The following is an 18,124-nucleotide window of genomic DNA, read 5'->3' as shown; positions in this document are numbered from 1 at the left end:
CAGCTGGTCCCACTGAGGCAACGTTCAAGCTAGTTTGACCCGCTAACAGGTCACCGTGTGGCCTGCTGAACACACACCTGCAGGATGGACATGGACACACGGCCCAGAGGCCAAACAAAGCTCTCCTTGTGGTGACGATCCATCGCTGCATTTCTTTCTTTTTGTGTTGCCGTTCATCACTTCGCACAAATCTGTCAAATCTGTCTGAGCAATGTGTTTAAACTCAACAAGGAAGGACACGCTGGGAAGTTATGAGGAGGAGAATGCTGCGACGGGTGACACTGGAGGACACACACACCACAACAAAACACCACACAAACACCACAACAAAACACCACACATACACACCACAACAAAACACCACACATACACACCACAACAAAACACCACACATACACACCACAACAAAACACCACACATACACACCACAACAAAACACCACACATACACACCACAACAAAACACCACACATACACACCACAACAAAACACCACACACCTGAACCACACACCTGAACCACACACCTGAACCACACGCCTGAACCACACACCTGCGTCACATGCTTTCAATCGGTCTCCTCGTGAGCATCAATAAATCACCTTGTGGTCTAAGTTGCATTATTCAAATTTTCAGGAGCATGAGAGCAGATTTTGGCCACAGAAAGACTAAATAACAACAACAACAGCAATAACAACAACAACAACAACAACAACAACAACATAAAGCTACTGTTTCATATCAAAGAATACAGATTTATTATTCATGAAGCCTTCTCCCAGGCTCAGCATGTTCACACCACAGACACAGCGTTAAAGTGGGTCTGCACACCTGGAGGTTTACCAACATCGTCTTCTACAATGAAGCACACCGCCGTCAGTGTTGCAGCAACGTGTTGCAGCAACGTGTTGCAGCAACGTGTTGCAGCAACGTGTTGCAGCAACGTGTTGCAGCAACGTGTTGCAGCAACGTGTTGCAGCAACGTGTTGCAGCAACGTGTTGCAGCAACCTCCCAGAAACACAGATCTGATTCTGTGAGACTGTTTGTTCTGGAGCCAGAAGAGGGCAGCAGCGCTCTGCATGACACCTTCCTGGTCTGTGCTGCTCCTGGTCTGTGCTGCTCCTGGTCTGTGCTGCTTCTGGTCTGTGCTGCTCCTGGTCTGTGCTGCTTCTGGTCTGTGCTGCTCCTGGTCTGTGCTGCTCCTGGTCTGTGCTACTTCTGGTCTGTGCTGCTTCTGGTCTGTGCTGCTGTTATTGATTCTGTTGTCAGAGCCCAAACTCTCACTGCAGGAGAGATTATACTGGATGATAGTCTGCTCTCTCTCTCTCTCTCTCTCTCTCTCTCTCTCTCTCCCCCCCCCCCCCCTCTCTCTCTCTCTCTCTCTCTCTCTCTCTCTCTCTCTCTCTCTCTCTCTCTCTCGCTCTCTCTCTCTCTCTCTCTCCCCCCCCTCTCTCTCTCTCTCTCTCTCTCTCTCTCTCTCTCTCTCTCTCTCTCTCTCTCTCTCTCTCTCTTTGAGGAATACTTTATGGGTGGTGAGGTTATGATTTTTCCGACTGAATTCTCGCTATAGTTTCATTTTTTCATTGTGAGAAGAGAGCAGGAATATTAGGATTTTTCCCTTTAGTTTTTCATAATGTGAGAAGATAAATGATCGTTTTCTCTGATCTGATCTGAACTCATCAGAGTGAACACACGATGAACCTGACACATCAACATGCATTCAAATATCATACAAGTTATTGTGAAGGACACGGCTCCTCAACTGCAATAGAAAAGATGAATCATAAACACTTTTCTAACAGTGGAATGTATGAATCAAACTGCATAAAAGGCTTTAAGATGTTTTATTTAACAACGTGAGCATTTAATTGAGAGTCGTGTAAATCGCTTCAAAGTGACGCTGGAAAAGATAAAATGTGATTTTCTGGGAGGGGCTTGTATATTTCTACTTTGCTTGTGGTTTTCTTTACAATGAGAAGCCCATCGCTCTAATAACTCACAAAGCTCCTGCTCATACAAACAACAGATTAATATCACTTTGCAAAAGTAGCTTCCGCATTTGTTATTCATCAAAACCAAAAACATGTAATATAGATCAAAATCACAAAACGTATATATATATATATATATATATATATATATATATATATATATATATATATATATATATATATATATACATATATATATATATAAAATATATACACATTAAAATATTTACACAGGTTTTTTTTTCGTTCTTTATTGACAGTTACACCACAAATTTCTAGCTAAAGTGTAAAATGTTATATATATATATATATATATATATATATATATATATATATATATATATATTTACAAGTTTATTTTTTTACACTACATATTTCTTGCTAAAATGTAAAATGTTTGCTAAAACAACTTCATTTCCCAGAAATCTTGCGATTGTCGCCCAGAGGCACGCGCTGACGTCACAAGAAACAGGAAGCAGTGCGTACACAGAGTGCGCTAAGATCCAACCCGCGTGCCAGCAGAATATTACGCGTGCCAGCAGAATATTACGCACACATATGGATCCGTAACGTGATCTGGCTTCACTGGGTATCACGTGACCTGCATCGTGAACAGAAGCGACGTGACGTCGCTGCGATCAGCTGCGTGACGTGGAGAGCAAAGGTGTCGCCGACCTGCAGTTCCACTTTGGGGTTCATCCGTTCTTGTCCTTGTTGAAGCGGGTTGTGCAGCGTCCTTTCCTGTAAGTATTTGCTTCAAACTTGACTGAGACCTTTTTCTAGAAACGTTTTATTTCAGAGGAACTAAAGACAATAAGTAAACAGTGCGCAGTGGAGGTTTTACTGTCCAAGAGAAAGGGTTCGGTTCCAGAGTCTAAAGTCTCAGTGAGTGACTGATCTCCAGCTCTGAGGTCTGCCAGCTGATGTTGTCTTAAAGGAAGCAAACAGCTTTAAGAAGTTCACAGCTGTAAGAAGTTCACTGCTTTAAGAAGCTCACAGCTTTAAGAAGCTCACTGCTTTAAGAAGTTCACTGCTTTAAGAAGTTCACAGCTTTAAGAAGTTCACTGCTTTAAGAAGTTCACAGCTTTAAGAAGCTCACTGCTTTAAGAAGTTCACTGCTTTAAGAAGTTCACTGCTGTAAGAAGTTCACTGCTTTAAGAAGTTCACAGCTTTAAGAAGTTCACTGCTGTAAGAAGTTCACTGCTTTAAGAAGTTCACAGCTTTAAGAAGCTCACTGCTTTAAGAAGCTCACTGCTTTAAGAAGTTCACTGCTGTAAGACGTTCACTGCTGTAAGAAGTTCACAGCTTTAAGAAGTTCACTGCTGTAAGAAGTTCACTGCTTTAAGAAGTTCACAGCTTTAAGAAGTTCACAGCTTTAAGAAGCTCACTGCTTTAAGAAGTTCACTGCTTTAAGAAGCTCACTGCTTTAAGAAGTTCACTGCTGTAAGAAGTTCACTGCTTTAAGAAGTTCACTGCTGTAAGAAGTTCACTGCTTTAAGAAGTTCACAGCTTTAAGAAGTTCACTGCTGTAAGAAGTTCACTGCTTTAAGAAGTTCACAGCTTTAAGAAGCTCACTGCTTTAAGAAGTTCACAGCTTTAAGAAGTTCACAGCTTTAAGAAGCTCACTGCTTTAAGAAGTTCACAGCTTTAAGAAGCTCACTGCTTTAAGAAGTTCACTGCTTTAAGAAGTTCACTGCTGTAAGAAGTTCACAGCTTTAAGAAGTTCACTGCTTTAAGAAGTTCACAGCTTTAAGAAGCTCACTGCTTTAAGAAGTTCACAGCTTTAAGAAGCTCACTGCTTTAAGAAGTTCACTGCTGTAAGAAGTTCACTGCTTTAAGAAGTTCACTGCTGTAAGAAGTTCACAGCTTTAAGAAGTTCACAGCTTTAAGAAGTTCACAGCTGTAAGAAGTTCACTGCTGTAAGAAGTTCACTGCTTTAAGAAGTTCACAGCTTTAAGAAGCTCACTGCTTTAAGAAGTTCACAGCTTTAAGAAGCTCACTGCTTTAAGAAGTTCACAGCTGTAAGAAGTTCACTGCTTTAAGAAGTTCACTGCTTTAAGAAGTTCACAGCTTTAAGAAGTTCACTGCTGTAAGAAGTTCACTGCTTTAAGAAGCTCACTGCTTTAAGAATCCCACTGCTTTAAGAATCCCACTGCTTTAAGAAGCCCACTGATTTAAGAAGCCCACTGCTTTAAGAAGCCCACTGCTTTAAGAAGTTCACAGCTTTAAGAAGTTCACTGCTTTAAGAAGCCCACTGCTTTAAGAAGCTCACTGCTTTAAGAAGCTCACTGCTTTAAGAAGCCCACTGCTTTAAGAAGCCCACTGCTTTAAGAAGCTCACTGCTTTAAGAAGCTCACTGCTTTAAGAAGCCCACTGCTTTAAGAAGAAGCTCACTGCTTTAAGAAGAAGTCCACTGCTTTAAGAACCCCACTGCTTTAAGAAGCTCACTGCTTTAAGAAGCTCACTGCTTTAAGAAGTTCACTGCTTTAAGAAGTTCACTGCTTTAAGACACACACTGCTTTAAGAAGTTCACTGCTTTAAGAAGCTCACTGCTTTAAGACGCACACAGCTTTAAGAAGTTCACTGCTTTAAGAAGCTCCCTGCTTTAAGAAGCTCCCTGCTTTAAGAAGCTCACTGCTTTAAGAAGCCCACTGCTTTAAGAAGCTCACTGCTTTAAGAAGTTCACTGCTTTAAGAAGCTCACTGCTTTGAGAAGAAGCTCACTGCCTTGAGAAGAAGTTCACTGCTTTAAGAAGTTCACTGCTTTAAGAAGCTCACTGCCTTGAGAAGAAGTTCACTGCTTTAAGAAGCTCACTGCTTTAAGAAGCTCACTGCTTTGAGAAGAAGCTCACAGCTTTAAGAAGCTCACTGCTTTAAGACACTAACTGCTTTAAGAAGCTCACTGCTTTAAGACACTAACTGCTTTAAGAAGCTCACTGCTTTAAGAAGCTCACTGCTTTAAGAAGCTCACTGCTTTAAGAAGCCCACTGCTTTAAGAAGCCCACTGCTTTAAGAAGCTCACTGCTTTAAGAAGCTCACTGCTTTAAGAAGCTCACTGCTTTGAGAAGAAGCTCACAGCTTTAAGAAGCTCACTGCTTTAAGACACTAACTGCTTTAAGAAGCTCACTGCTTTAAGACACTAACTGCTTTAAGAAGCTCACTGCTTTAAGAAGCTCACTGCTTTAAGAAGCCCACTGCTTTAAGAAGCTTACTGCTTTAAGAAGCTCACTGCTTTAAGAAGCCCACTGCTTTAAGAAGCTTACTGCTTTAAGACACTAACTGCTTTAAGAAGCCCACTGCTTTAAGAAGCCCACTGCTTTAAGAAGCTCACTGCTTTAAGACACTAACTGCTTTAAGAAGCTCACTGCTTTAAGACACTAACTGCTTTAAGAAGCTCACTGCTTTAAGAAGCTCACTGCTTTAAGAAGCCCACTGCTTTAAGAAGCTTACTGCTTTAAGAAGCTCACTGCTTTAAGAAGCCCACTGCTTTAAGAAGCTTACTGCTTTAAGACACTAACTGCTTTAAGAAGCCCACTGCTTTAAGAAGCTCACTGCTTTAAGAAGCTCACTGCTTTAAGAAGCTCACTGCTTTAAGAAGCCCACTGCTTTAAGAAGCTCACTGCTTTAAGAAGCTCACTGCCTTGAGAAGAAGTCCACAGCTTTAAGAAGCTCACTGCTTTAAGAAGCCCACTGCTTTAAGAAGCTCACTGCCTTGAGAAGAAGCTCACAGCTTTAAGAAGCTCACTGCTTTAAGACACTAACTGCTTTAAGAAGCTCACTGCTTTAAGACACTAACTGCTTTAAGAAGCTCACTGCTTTAAGAAGCTCACTGCTTTAAGAAGCTCACTGCTTTAAGAAGCCCACTGCTTTAAGAAGCTTACTGCTTTAAGAAGCTCACTGCTTTAAGAAGCCCACTGCTTTAAGAAGCTTACTGCTTTAAGACACTAACTGCTTTAAGAAGCCCACTGCTTTAAGAAGCTCACTGCTTTAAGAAGCCCACTGCTTTAAGAAGCTTACTGCTTTAAGACACTAACTGCTTTAAGAAGCCCACTGCTTTAAGAAGCCCACTGCTTTAAGAAGCTCACTGCTTTAAGAAGCTCACTGCTTTAAGAAGCTCACTGCCTTGAGAAGAAGTCCACAGCTTTAAGAAGCTCACTGCTTTAAGACACTCTTCGTCATGGCTTCGTCTTGTCTGTAGTCTTCGTCATGGCTTCATCTTCTCTGTAGTCTTCGTCATGGCTTCATCTTCTCTGTAGTCTTCGTCATGGCTTCATCTTTTCTGTAGTCTTCGTCATGGCTTCATCTTCTCTGTAGTCTTCGTCATGGCTTCATCTTTTCTGTAGTCTTCGTCATGGCTTCATCTTCTCTGTAGTCTTCGTCATGGCTTCATCTTCTCTGTAGTCTTCGTCATGGCTTCATCTTCCCTGTAGTCTTCGTCATGGCTTCATCTTCCCTGTAGTCTTCGTCATGGCTTCATCTTCTCTGTAGTCTTCGTCATGGCTTCATCTTCTCTGTAGTCCTCGTCATGGCTTCATCTTCTCTGTAGTCTTCGTCATGGCTTCATCTTCTCTGTAGTCTTCGTCATGGATTCATCTTCTCTGTAGTCTTCGTCATGGCTTCATCTTCTCTGTAGTCCTCGTCATGGCTTCATCTTCTCTGTAGTCTTCGTCATGGCTTCATCTTCTCTGTAGTCTTCGTCATGGCTTCATCTTCTCTGTAGTCTTCGTCATGGCTTCATCTTCTCTGTAGTCCTCGTCATGGCTTCATCTTCTCTGTAGTCTTCGTCATGGCTTCATCTTCTCTGTAGTCTTCGTCATGGCTTCATCTTTTCTGTAGTCTTCGTCATGGCTTCATCTTCTCTGTAGTCTTCGTCATGGCTTCATCTTCTCTGTAGTCTTCGTCATGGCTTCATCTTCTCTGTAGTCCTCGTCATGGCTTCATCTTCTCTGTAGTCTTCGTCATGGCTTCATCTTCTCTGTAGTCTTCGTCATGGCTTCATCTTCTCTGTAGTCCTCATCATGGCTTCATCTTCTCTGTAGTCCTCGTCATGGCTTCATCTTCTCTGTAGTCTTCGTCATGGCTTCATCTTCTCTGTAGTCTTCGTCATGGCTTCATCTTCTCTGTAGTCCTCGTCATGGCTCTGGCTGGAGTGAGAGTGATCGAGCTGGCGGGCCTGGCTCCGGCGCCGTTCTGCGGCATGATCCTGGCGGACTTCGGCGCCAAGGTGATCCGCGTGGACCGGACCAAGCTCGCTGCATCCCTGGACACGCAAGGCCGGGGGAAACAGTCCGTTGCCATCAACCTGAAGACGCCGGAGGGCGTGACCTTGCTCAGGAAGCTCTGCGTCCAGTCCGACGTCGTCCTTGAGCCCTACCGTCAAGGTCAGCTGTTCATGCCCCTTAGGTCATTTCACGAGCGAGGGCGTCGGCCCAATGTCCTCCGAGTGAGACGCTGTCTTCCTCGGTGTGTGTGAGCAGGTGTGATGGAGAAGCTGGGCCTCGGCCCGCAGGAGCTGCTGCAGGAGAACCCTCGTCTGATCTACGCCCGGCTGACGGGGTACGGACAGAGCGGCTGCTACGCCGCGGCCGCAGGGCACGACATCAACTACCTCGCCATGTCAGGTACACACACACACACACACACACACACACACACACACACACACACACACACACACACACACACACTGTTAATGCTTTTAAATTAAATGTTTCAACAACTTACATTGCAGATCGATCGAATGTCGCTTCCTAAGAGATTGTGTTCATGAGGATGGCGGTTGTGTATCTCTGCGTACTTTTCATGACCTGAGGAATGTGTCTAGAACAGAATGCACTGTGCGTTTCAGTCTGTACCTGCTTCAGAGCTGTGTGCGCTCAAAGGGCACCGTTTCAATCAATCAAGTAAACCTTTTATTTTATCGGCCAACGACCGAGCTCGGTGCACTCTGCGGTGTCACAGCAACATATTGTAACTATTCACATGTTATTCTTTCCCATGCTTTCATGTGCCGGCACACTTGCCTCCCAGGTGTTCTTAGTTTAAATAACACATGACTTTGTATATCTGCAAAGAAAGTAACAACTATTCGGATACAATGGAAGAGTTTACGCAGCAAAAGAATGCAACCTGTTGATAAAATGTGAGCTAAACGACTCTGATGTGAGACAATGCGGCACATGCAGACACGTACTACCCAACAGGTACTACACACAGATGACAACCTGACATGTTGTGTGACGCTGCTCCTCCTCTCCGTCCAGGCCTGTTGTCCCGGCTGGGCCGGAGCGGAGAGAAGCCCTACGCCCCGTTGAACCTGATGGCGGACTTCGCAGGAGGCGGCCTGAGCTGCGCTCTGGGCATCGTCCTGGCTCTGCTGGAGAGGACGAAGTCCGGCAAAGGACAGGTCATCGACGCCAGCATGGTGAGCAGGAGGGAGGCTGCAGGTAGCGCGCTGTGGCATCGAGGCAGCGGCTCTCTAACTGTGTCGCGCCCCACTTTGCAGAAAGAACGATGTTCAAGCTTCAAGACATTCTAACAAAATGGTCCAACTTCTATTGAAAGTTCTTTTTGTGACTCCAAATTGCTTATTGTGGTTGCAATGAACCTGTTTTGCTCTCAAGTCTCACTCGATCCTGAGCTTAGATCTGTATTCTGTTTGAGAGCCGCAACAGCAGAAAAACCCACCGAGCGGTGATGTCACCAAGAGATCTCCATGATGATGATGTCACCATGTGATCACCATGACATCACCGTTAGATCACCATGACATCACCGTTAGATCTCCATGACATCACCGTTAGATCTCCATGACACCACTGTTAGATCTCCATGACATCACCGTTAGATCTCCATGACGTCACCGTTAGATCTCCATGGCGTCACCGTTAGATCTCCATGACATCACCGTTAGATCTCCATGACATCACCGTTAGATCTCCATGACGTCACCGTGATCTTGCTGGGCTCTCACAACGAGATCACGGTGATCTCACGGAGAAGAATCGTTGAGTTGCTCATGTGCAGCTTAACCTGTTGAAGGCGTAACACAAACATTTCCACAAAAGTTGTATTTTATTTGAAAAGAGTTTTTCTTTCATAGCCGGTTTGAGTGCTGCAGGACTCAGGATGCTGTGTGTACTTTCTATACGGTTATTTCTTTGTGTTTGTGTTGTATCTTTTAGGCTGTTTGGTCTTCATCCAGTTTACAGCTGATATTTATCCAGTTTAGGGCTGCAACTAACGATTATTTTAATAATCGATTAATCGGTCGATTATTTTTTCGATTAATCGGATAAAAAAAAAAGTAAAGCATTAATTTACAACCTTTCATTACAAAAACATTATTATTAATTCATTATTAACAATAAAGAATTTATAAAAAATAAAGAAATACAAATCAGAAAACTTAATAGGATTTGTCAGAACTCGTTCTCTACACTCACAGACGCACACACGCACACACTCACACACACACACACACACACACACACACACACACACACACACACACTCACTCACAGACATGCAAACTCATACAAATGCACTTACACACATGCAGACTCACACACTCACAGACATGCACACACACACAGAAATGCACACCCAGAGACACATGCACACTCGCAGACACACACACACACACACACACTCACAAACGTACACACTCTGAACTCAGAGAACAAGAGATGATATTCCAGAAGTAACACTTAATGTATCAACGGATAACTTAAGGACTAAACTTTACCTAAACAAAGCTTGTTCATTAGATATGGAACTACAAATCCCAGCAGCACTTCCTCTGCATGAAGCCTCATTATATCAGACTGTTGAAGGTCTGTGTTCTGCTCCTCAGAGGAGATGTTTACTCGTTGCTTCTCTTGAAGCCTCCACGTTATTTTAAAACAAAGACGTTATCTAACCCAACAGCTCAAACACGGGAATGAAGGACTAGCTAGCGAGCTAACACAACGGTTAGCCTAGCTGCTAAGTTATTGTACACGCGACTATGCAGCGACATAGAGAAGGTCCAGCGCTGCAGAAGCTGCTGGACCTTCAGTCTGCCGGACCTTCAGTCTGCCGGACCTTCAGTCTGCCGGACCTTCAGTCTGCCGGACTCAACTGTTTTGTTCAATAACATCTCAGCGACTTATTGAGCGGCGTAATAATCGCGCGACACAACGAATCAATAATGAAATTCGTTGCCAACTTTTTTGATAATCGATTTTTACTGATTTTATCAATTCGTTGTTGCAGCTTCCAGTTATGGTTCTTCACCTTCATCTCATAAAGTTCTCTCACGTTTTGAATATCATATAATGAAGAATAAAGTGATAACACTTTATGACGAGTAACAAATACATTTTAGCATCTGGAATTACACAACAACCTTTTGATCTTTGAAGTTCAAGTCATAATGGGGAAGAGGCTGTTATTAATATTATTGTTCTTATTATTATTATTATTATTATTGTTATTATTATTATTAATAATAATAATAATAATAATAATAATAATAATAATAATAATAATAATAATAAAGTGTCGAGCTTCCCTAAAAACATGACAACATTATTGTAACTCCACTCAACGTCATTATTTTAAATTGTTATGTGCTTCCTGCTTTTTCTTATCTGGACATGTTTAACTTGTTTACACAAAACATTTCTTATGTTGTTTTTACATCACTGCTATCTACCTTCAAGGAGAAGGCATATATAATATATATTCTATATATTCTCTATATATTTCACCCTGCAGAGCCGCCGCCCACACAGGAAGTGTCTGGATTAACTTGCTATGTGTATCTGCAGTCTTTGATCCATGTGATTATGATTCTTAGAAGTATCTTTGGACCCAGAACCACAAAGAGTCACGACACAATCTCATATCATGACTCCTCATTCAGAGAACAGAAAATAATCATAAGTCATAAACTTCCCTCGGCTTCACGGTGATGTGTATTGAAAACCAGCTTGTGGACAACGAGACTGCTTTGGCCCAATCTCACCAATCTCACTAATCTCACTGCTCTCACCCATCTCACTAATCTCACCTATCTCACTAATCTCACCCATCTCACTACTCTCACTACTCTCACTAATCTCACCTATCTCACTACTCTCACTAATCTCACCTATCTCACTAATCTCACCCATCTCACTACTCTCACTACTCTCACTAATCTCACCTATCTCACTACTCTCACTAATCTCACCCATCTCACTAATCTCACTAATCTCACCCATCTCACTAATCTCACCTATCTCACCCATCTCACTAATCTCACCTATCTCACCCATCTCACTAATCTCACCTATCTCACCAATCTTACTACTCTCACTACTCTCACTAATCTCACCCATCTCACTAATCTCACTGCTCTCAGTAAATGTCAGTGTGGTACTTTTTGTGCAGTCTTTTCACGAGTTTTACAACAACACAACATTTCAACTGCTTTCTGCATTTTCTTCTGGAGAAACAGAGCTGCATCACGTGAGTGCTGCTAGTGCAGAGGCTCGGTGCTCTGCATGCATGTGTCCGTCTCTCAACATGAAGTAAAGTAGTTATGCATGCAACGGATATACAAGAGATTGACCTTTGACCTTCTGTTACTGCTCCATCCTCAGGTAGAAGGAGCCGCCTACGTCGGTTCGTTTGCATGGAAGTCTCGCAGCATGGGCCTGTGGGAGCGTCCTCGAGGAGAGAACCTGCTGGACAGCGGCGCTCCCTTCTACGACACCTACGAGACGGCAGATGGGCGGCACGTGGCAGTGGGAGCCATCGAGCCGCAGTTCTACTCTCAGCTGCTGAAAGGTTCGTGCTGTGCACTTCCAGAGTGGAGGTTCATCTTAGAGCCTATGAGCTGCGCGTATGAAGATGATATTTACAGACGCATTGTGGTTCAGTGGCTTTAACAGACGTCATTGAACATAATGAAACTGTGTCCGCAGGTTAGTCTACGTTTGAATTATCTGGTGCTGAATGTCTGAAGACTTGAAACAACGCACGAGCCGTTCTTTTAAAATGAATATTAGAATATAATGCAGCAGGGTCTAAAATGACAACAATCATTCAGCTGTCTACACATATTCCTATAGATATTTAGATAGATAGATTTATTTATTTTGATTGATTGATTGATTGATTATATCCCCCCTATAGGGTTAGAGTTGGACGCTGGGGCATTGCCTCCTCAGATGAGCGTCTCTGATTGGCCGGAGCTGAGACGGACCTTCACAGAGCGCTTTGCGTCCAGAACCCAGGCGGATTGGTCGAGGGTCTTTGACGGGACGGACGCCTGCGTCACACCTGTGCTGTGCTTGGACCAGGTGAGCTCGCACCCTCACAACCAGCAGCGAGGCTCCTTCCTGACGGACGCCAGCGGGGAGCAGAGCCCCCGGCCGGCCCCGCTGCTCTCGCGGACCCCTGCGGCGCCGTGCCTGGCCCGCGGCCCCGCGGCCGGACAGCACACAGCGGAGGTGCTGCAGGAGTTCGGCTTCACGGCAGCAGACGTACAGCGGATGCTGAGGGCCGGCGTCGTCGAGGACAACGCCGCCACAGCGAAGCTGTAGACACACACACACACACACACAGACACACACACACACACTGGTTGTGTTGCTATGAAGTCAGTTGCACAAATGAAGCATTAAATATTGATTAAATGAATAAATACAGAAGTTTTTACTCGCAGTTGAATTTCATGTTTCAGAGACAAAAGAAGTGGAAACACGACGTGTACACATATACTTACATATATACTTGTGTGTGTGTGTGTATACATACATACATGCAGGTTGCAGATGCTGCATATCAAGAAGTGCAACACAAGGAGTTTAAGGAATTTCAAGATATGAATCACTTGATTAGTCATTTTTGTATTTTGCATCTCTGTTCATGCTGACCGGTGAGCAGTCATGACATGAGCAGAACATGATGAACACAAGATAAGAAATAATCTGCAATGTGTTTACTTCTCAGTAGCTTTGTGTACGCTGCCGCGCGGTGCCGCCCAGGGTTTCAATGATTGTTTTAAATGATGAAATGCTCCGTCACTCTGTGGAGAGATTATTGATATTAATGACTTTCATTGTACATTAAATGCAGTGCGTCTGTACTTAAAGGATTGTTCTAGTGTGCACCTTTTACTGAAGGTTATTGAAATGCTGCATCAGCCACAGGAAGAGCATGGAAATAAAAACCTTGCTGTTAAACTAAAATCATGTAAAATAATCACAATAAAATGCAAATGTGTGACATTTGAATGTTCTGCTGTGAGCATGTGACGTGAAGGAGAGATGAACGACTCTTCGGCTCAACAATAAGCTCATGGGTTTGAGGTAATGCGATGGAGAGCCGATTATACGTTTATTCCTTTGTGCATTTTGTCTCGAGCCGTTTTGTTTTAAGCTGTGAAGAATGTCCAAGCAAGAAGTCATCAGGAAACTTCGTTTTGGCATAAAGTTTGAATCGGCAAAGGTTTAGAAGGTTCACTCAAAACGTAAGTGTGTGAAAAACATGTCACTATTTGACCTTGAAATGACCTTTTACAGGCTCTTGTCCTCCTTCATGTGCACACCAGAGGTCTTCCCTTCATCCACTGCTCTGACTTCATGAACCTGTTGTCACAGAAGGTTGTTGGATCAAACCCTGCAGCTATGTGAGGAATGTGGTGTGACTCCAAACATCTGACTCGCACTGGGCCAAACGCTGTGTGTGTGTGTGTGTGTGTGTGTGTGTGTGTGTGTGTGTGTGTGTGTGTGTGTGTGTGTGTGTGTGTGTGTGTGTGTATATATGTATATATGTTTGAAGCCTGCGCTAATCTCTCACTACAGTAGAGATTACTGCAGCTTCAAACACAGTTTGATATCTTTGGAAGGGGAATTAAATCTGGATTGTGTGGCAGGTGTTCCATCAACACAGCAGCCGACCAGCAGGAAAATAGCTGAAGCTTCAAAGTGAAACCACATATTATTTTTGTAATTGTTGCACTTAAGTACATCGTGGAGCGGTTCCTTTGAAAATCATGATGGAAATTACACAATTACCACAAAAGAGAATCATGAAGCTGAAGGAGCCGTAGATTACGTCACGTGGCTCTTTAGTTTCATGATATCTTTTCCCCAAAGTTGTGATTATTTCAGTGTAAAAGACAACGCCGTCCTGTTTCTTTTCTCATTTCATCAATCATACCTCCTGTCTGCAAACACTCCCAAAATGAGCCAAATAAATGTTATAATCTCCCATAGCCTTCCATGTTATAATCTCCCATAGTCTTCCATGTTATAATCTCCCATAGCCTTCCATGTTATAATCTCCCATAGTCTTCCATGTTATAATCTCCCATAGTCTTCCATGTTATAATCTCCCATAGCCTTCCATGTTATAATCTCCCATAGCCTTCCATGTTATAATCTCCCATAGTCTTCCATGTTATAATCTCCCATAGTCTTCCATGTTATAATCTCCCATAGTCTTCCATGTTATAATCTCCCATAGCCTTCCATGTTATAATCTCCCATAGTCTTCCATGTTATAATCTCCCATAGTCTTCCATGTTATAATCTCCCATAGTCTTCCATGTTATAATCTCCCATAGCCTTCAATGTTATAATCTCCCATAGCCTTCAATGTTATAATCTCCCATAGCCTTCCATGTTATAATCTCCCATAGCCTTCCATGTTATAATCTCCCATAGCCTTCAAATGAAACGTCATTTGGCAGCGCACGTGTCCATGTGTGTGTCCATGTGTGTGTCCATGTGTGTGACTGTGTGTGTCCATGTGTGTGTTCATGTGTGTGTCCATGCGTGTGTTCATGTGTGTGTCCATGTGTGTGTCCATGTGTGTGTCCATGTGTGTAACTGTGTGTGTAACTGTGTGTGTTCATGTGTGTGTCCATGCGTGTGTTCATGTGTGTGTTCATGTGTGTGTTCATGTGTGTGTCCATGTGTGTGTCCATGTGTGTGTCTGTGTGTGTCCATGTGTGTCTCCACGTGTGTGTTCATGTGTGTGTCCATGTGTGTGTCTGTGTGTGTCCATGTGTGTCTCCACGTGTGTGTTCATGTGTGTGTCCATGTGTGTGTCTGTGTGTGTCCATGTGTGTGTTCATGTGTGTCCATGTGTGTGTTCATGTGTGTCCATGTGTGTGTTCATGTGTGTCTCCACGTGTGTGTGTCCATGTGTGTGTCTGTGTGTGTTCATGTGTGTGTCCATGTGTGTGTCTGTGTGTGTCCATGTGTGTGTCCATGTGTGTGTTCATGTGTGTGTCCGTGTGTGTGTTCATGTGTGTGTCTGTGTGTGTCCATGTGTGTGTTCATGTGTGTGTCCATGTGTGTCTCCACGTGTGTGTTCATGTGTGTGTCTATGTGTGTGTCCGTGTGTGTGTTCATGTGTGTGTCCATGTGTGTGTCTGTGTGTATTCATGTGTGTGTCTGTGTGTATTCATGTGTGTGTCCATGTGTGTGTCTGTGTGTGTTCATGTGTGTGTCCATGTGTGTGTCCATGTGTGTGTCTGTGTGTGTGTCCATGTGTGTGTCCATGTGTGTGTCCATGTGTGTGTCTGTGTGTGTCTGTGTGTGTTTGTGTGTGTTCATGTGTGTGTCCATGTGTGTGTTCATGTGTGTGTCTGTGTGTATTCATGTGTGTGTCCATGTGTGTGTCTGTGTGTGTCCATGTGTGTGTCTGTGTGTGTCCATGTGTGTAGTCTCAGACGTGGTGAATCAAGCTGCTTTTGTGTTACATGTTGTTCTGTCTCGTGATGAAGAAACACAAAAGTTCTTTTCTGGTCTTTTCTCTTCAGTCTCAGTGATGAATGTTCAATGACTTCATGAGGCTGAAGTGCAGCTGAACCTCTTGTGATTCCTTTGTGCTCGTCCATTAGTACAGGGGGGGGGGTATATTATTTATATATATATATATATATATATATATATATATATATATATATATATATATATATATATATAAATAATATACCCCGCAATTTAAAGATGTTCTCTTAAAACTTTACTGTTCTGTTCAACTTTTCCACATTTCTAAGCGATCAGAAGCTCTGTGAGGCTGCTAATGCTAACGCTAACGCTAATGACAGCATGCTGATGTGCAACATCTTAGTTTCGCGTGCTGACATTTTCTAACTCGCACTGAACTCAGAGTGCAGCTGACGTTAAAGCTCCTGAACCCTGAGGGCACCAGGAAGTCTGCAGCGACGCTTCTGGCCGTCGTCTTCACGACGACCAGCTTCCTGTTGGGGAGAGGAGGACTTCCTGTCTTCTGGTGCAGCTCTTCTGACTCGTACCTTCAGACCTCTGCAGCTCATCCTGAAGGTCGTCTCATTTACATGTTTTATTTAGAGCTAATTGATGTCCAGATGTACTGTGTGTCGGTTCTACAGCATAATAATGTATTATTATTCATAGTAATGTAAATGTTAGAAGACAAATCTATATTTAGTCATTTTAGTACCTAATCTGTCTGATATTAATAAGGAAAAGGCTCAGTATGTCGGCATTTAAATCAATAAAGCAGTGAACCCGTTTCCAGTTGCTGAGTTTGGATTATTTTCATTATGAAATGAGTTGTGAGATTTGAGCGCTTCTCTAGTGAGATGACCAGAAACTCAATAACTCCAGAAACTCAATAACTCCAGAAACTCAATAACTCGCTGTCAATCAGCACGGACAATATTTGTTCTCTTTGCATTTCCACCATTTGCTCCTCTGCTTGAGAAACTATTCAGTCTCTTAGAAGTCCTCTTCCTCTTCATCCTCCTCTTCATCATCTTCCTAACAATTCACTCAATGATCTTTCTATCTGTCTCTCCTCCCTCTCTCCTCTCCTCCCTCTCTCCTCCTCCTCTCCTCCCTCTCTCCTCCTCCTCTCCTCTTCTCCTCCTCCTCTCCTCCCTCACTCCTCCTCTCTTCCTCCTCTCCTCCTCTTCTCCTCCCTCTCTCCTCCTCTCCTCCTCCTCTCTTCCCTCTCTCCTCCTCTCCTCCCTCTCTCCTCCCTCTCTCCTCCTCCTCTCCTCCCTCTCTCCTCCTCTCCTCCCTCTCTCCTCCTCCTCTCCTCCCTCTCTCCTCCTCTCCTCCCTCTCTCCTCCCTCTCTCCTCCTCCTCTCCTCCCTCTCTCCTCCTCCTCTCCTCCCTCTCTCCTCTCCTCCCTCTCTCCTCCTCCTCTCCTCCCTCTCTCCTCCTCCTCTCCTCCCTCTCTCCTCTCCTCCCTCTCTCCTCCTCCTCTCCTCTCTCTCCTCCTCTCCTCCTCTTCTCCTCCCTCTCTCCTCCTCTCCTCCTCTCCTGAGTTGTTTCTTCTCCAGTCCTGATGGCAGGAGGCAGAGTTTCCCATGTGAGTAAATCTGTGGCCTCATTGCTCAGTGAAGTAGAGGAGGATTATCTGAAGCTGAGCTCCAGAGTGAGGACGGAGCTTTAGAGAGCTGGTGGACTGAGAGAGACCAGCGTTCTCTCCGTCTCTTCCTCTGAATCTCCTGCGTCTCCTTCCGCCCTGCTTCCTTCTCTCGGCCTGCTTCCTTCCCTCCGTCTCCTTCCGCCCTGCTTCCTTCTCTCGGCCTGCTTCCTTCCCTCCGTCTCCTTCCGCCCTGCTTCCTTCTCTCGGCCTGCTTCCTTCCCTCCGTCTCCTTCCGCCCTGCTTCCTTCTCTCGGCCTGCTTCCTTCCCTCCGTCTCCTTCCGCCCTGCTTCCTTCTCTCGGCCTGCTTCCTTCCCTCCGTCTCCTTCCGCCCTGCTTCCTTCTCTCAGCCATGACCCTTTTGTCAGAGGACCCGTCCGCGAGGCTCCTGGAACCCGGCAAACACATCAGCGCTTCTTTGTACCCGACGGACTTCGGCTCCAAAGAGAACTACGAGGACGGCGAGGACGGCGCCGTGTTCGGCGCTGCGGAGCCCCCCCGGCGCTCGCGGGGCCGCCTGGTCCTGCACGGCACGGTGATGTTTGGGAGGGAGTTCTGCTACGCCGTGGAGGCGGCGTTCGTCACGCCCGTCCTGCTGAGCGTGGGCCTGCCCCGCAGCCTGTACAGCCTGGTGTGGCTCATCAGCCCCGTGCTGGGCTTCCTGCTGCAGCCCGTCATCGGCTCGGCCAGCGACTACTGCCGCTCGGCGTGGGGCCGGCGGAGGCCGTACATC

At 44.6% G+C, this 18,124-nt stretch overlaps 2 protein-coding genes across 2 annotated transcripts in view; both read left to right on the top strand.

Moving 5' to 3' along the window:
• The first annotated feature begins 2,495 nt into the window (after positions 1 to 2,495).
• Positions 2,496 to 13,394, top strand: amacr (alpha-methylacyl-CoA racemase). The gene is made up of 6 exons (XM_068574474.1): positions 2,496 to 2,732; positions 7,115 to 7,369; positions 7,466 to 7,609; positions 8,252 to 8,412; positions 11,618 to 11,804; positions 12,153 to 13,394. The coding sequence occupies exons 2-6, from the start codon at positions 7,123 to 7,125 to the stop codon at positions 12,560 to 12,562; spliced, it is 1,149 nt and encodes a 382-aa protein (XP_068430575.1). The 5' UTR covers positions 2,496 to 2,732; positions 7,115 to 7,122; the 3' UTR covers positions 12,563 to 13,394.
• A 4,349-nt stretch (positions 13,395 to 17,743) lies between these two features.
• slc45a2 (solute carrier family 45 member 2) overlaps positions 17,744 to 18,124 on the top strand; it is a 13,155-nt gene continuing 12,774 nt past the window's right edge. The window contains exon 1 of the mRNA XM_068574641.1: positions 17,744 to 18,124. This exon is cut by the window's right edge and continues 67 nt beyond it. Within this exon, the coding sequence (XP_068430742.1) occupies positions 17,744 to 18,124 (381 nt within the window).

Source organism: Clinocottus analis, unplaced genomic scaffold (genome assembly GCF_023055335.1).
Source record: "Clinocottus analis isolate CAN_PGR_092001 unplaced genomic scaffold, fCliAna1.0.p SCAF_13, whole genome shotgun sequence".
Lineage (NCBI taxonomy): Eukaryota > Metazoa > Chordata > Actinopteri > Perciformes > Cottidae > Clinocottus > Clinocottus analis.
The sequence above is the reverse complement of the archived record's forward strand: the minus strand, read 5'-3'. Positions and strand labels throughout refer to the sequence as shown.

Coding starts and splice junctions, on each gene's coding strand:
- amacr (XM_068574474.1), top strand. CDS start 7,123: ATGGCTCTGGCTGGAGTGAGAGTGATCGAGCTGGCGGGCCTGGCTCCG. Junction 7,370..7,465: donor CCTTGAGCCCTACCGTCAAG/GTCAGCTGTTCA, acceptor GTGTGTGAGCAG/GTGTGATGGAGAAGCTGGGC. Junction 11,805..12,152: donor CTACTCTCAGCTGCTGAAAG/GTTCGTGCTGTG, acceptor TCCCCCCTATAG/GGTTAGAGTTGGACGCTGGG.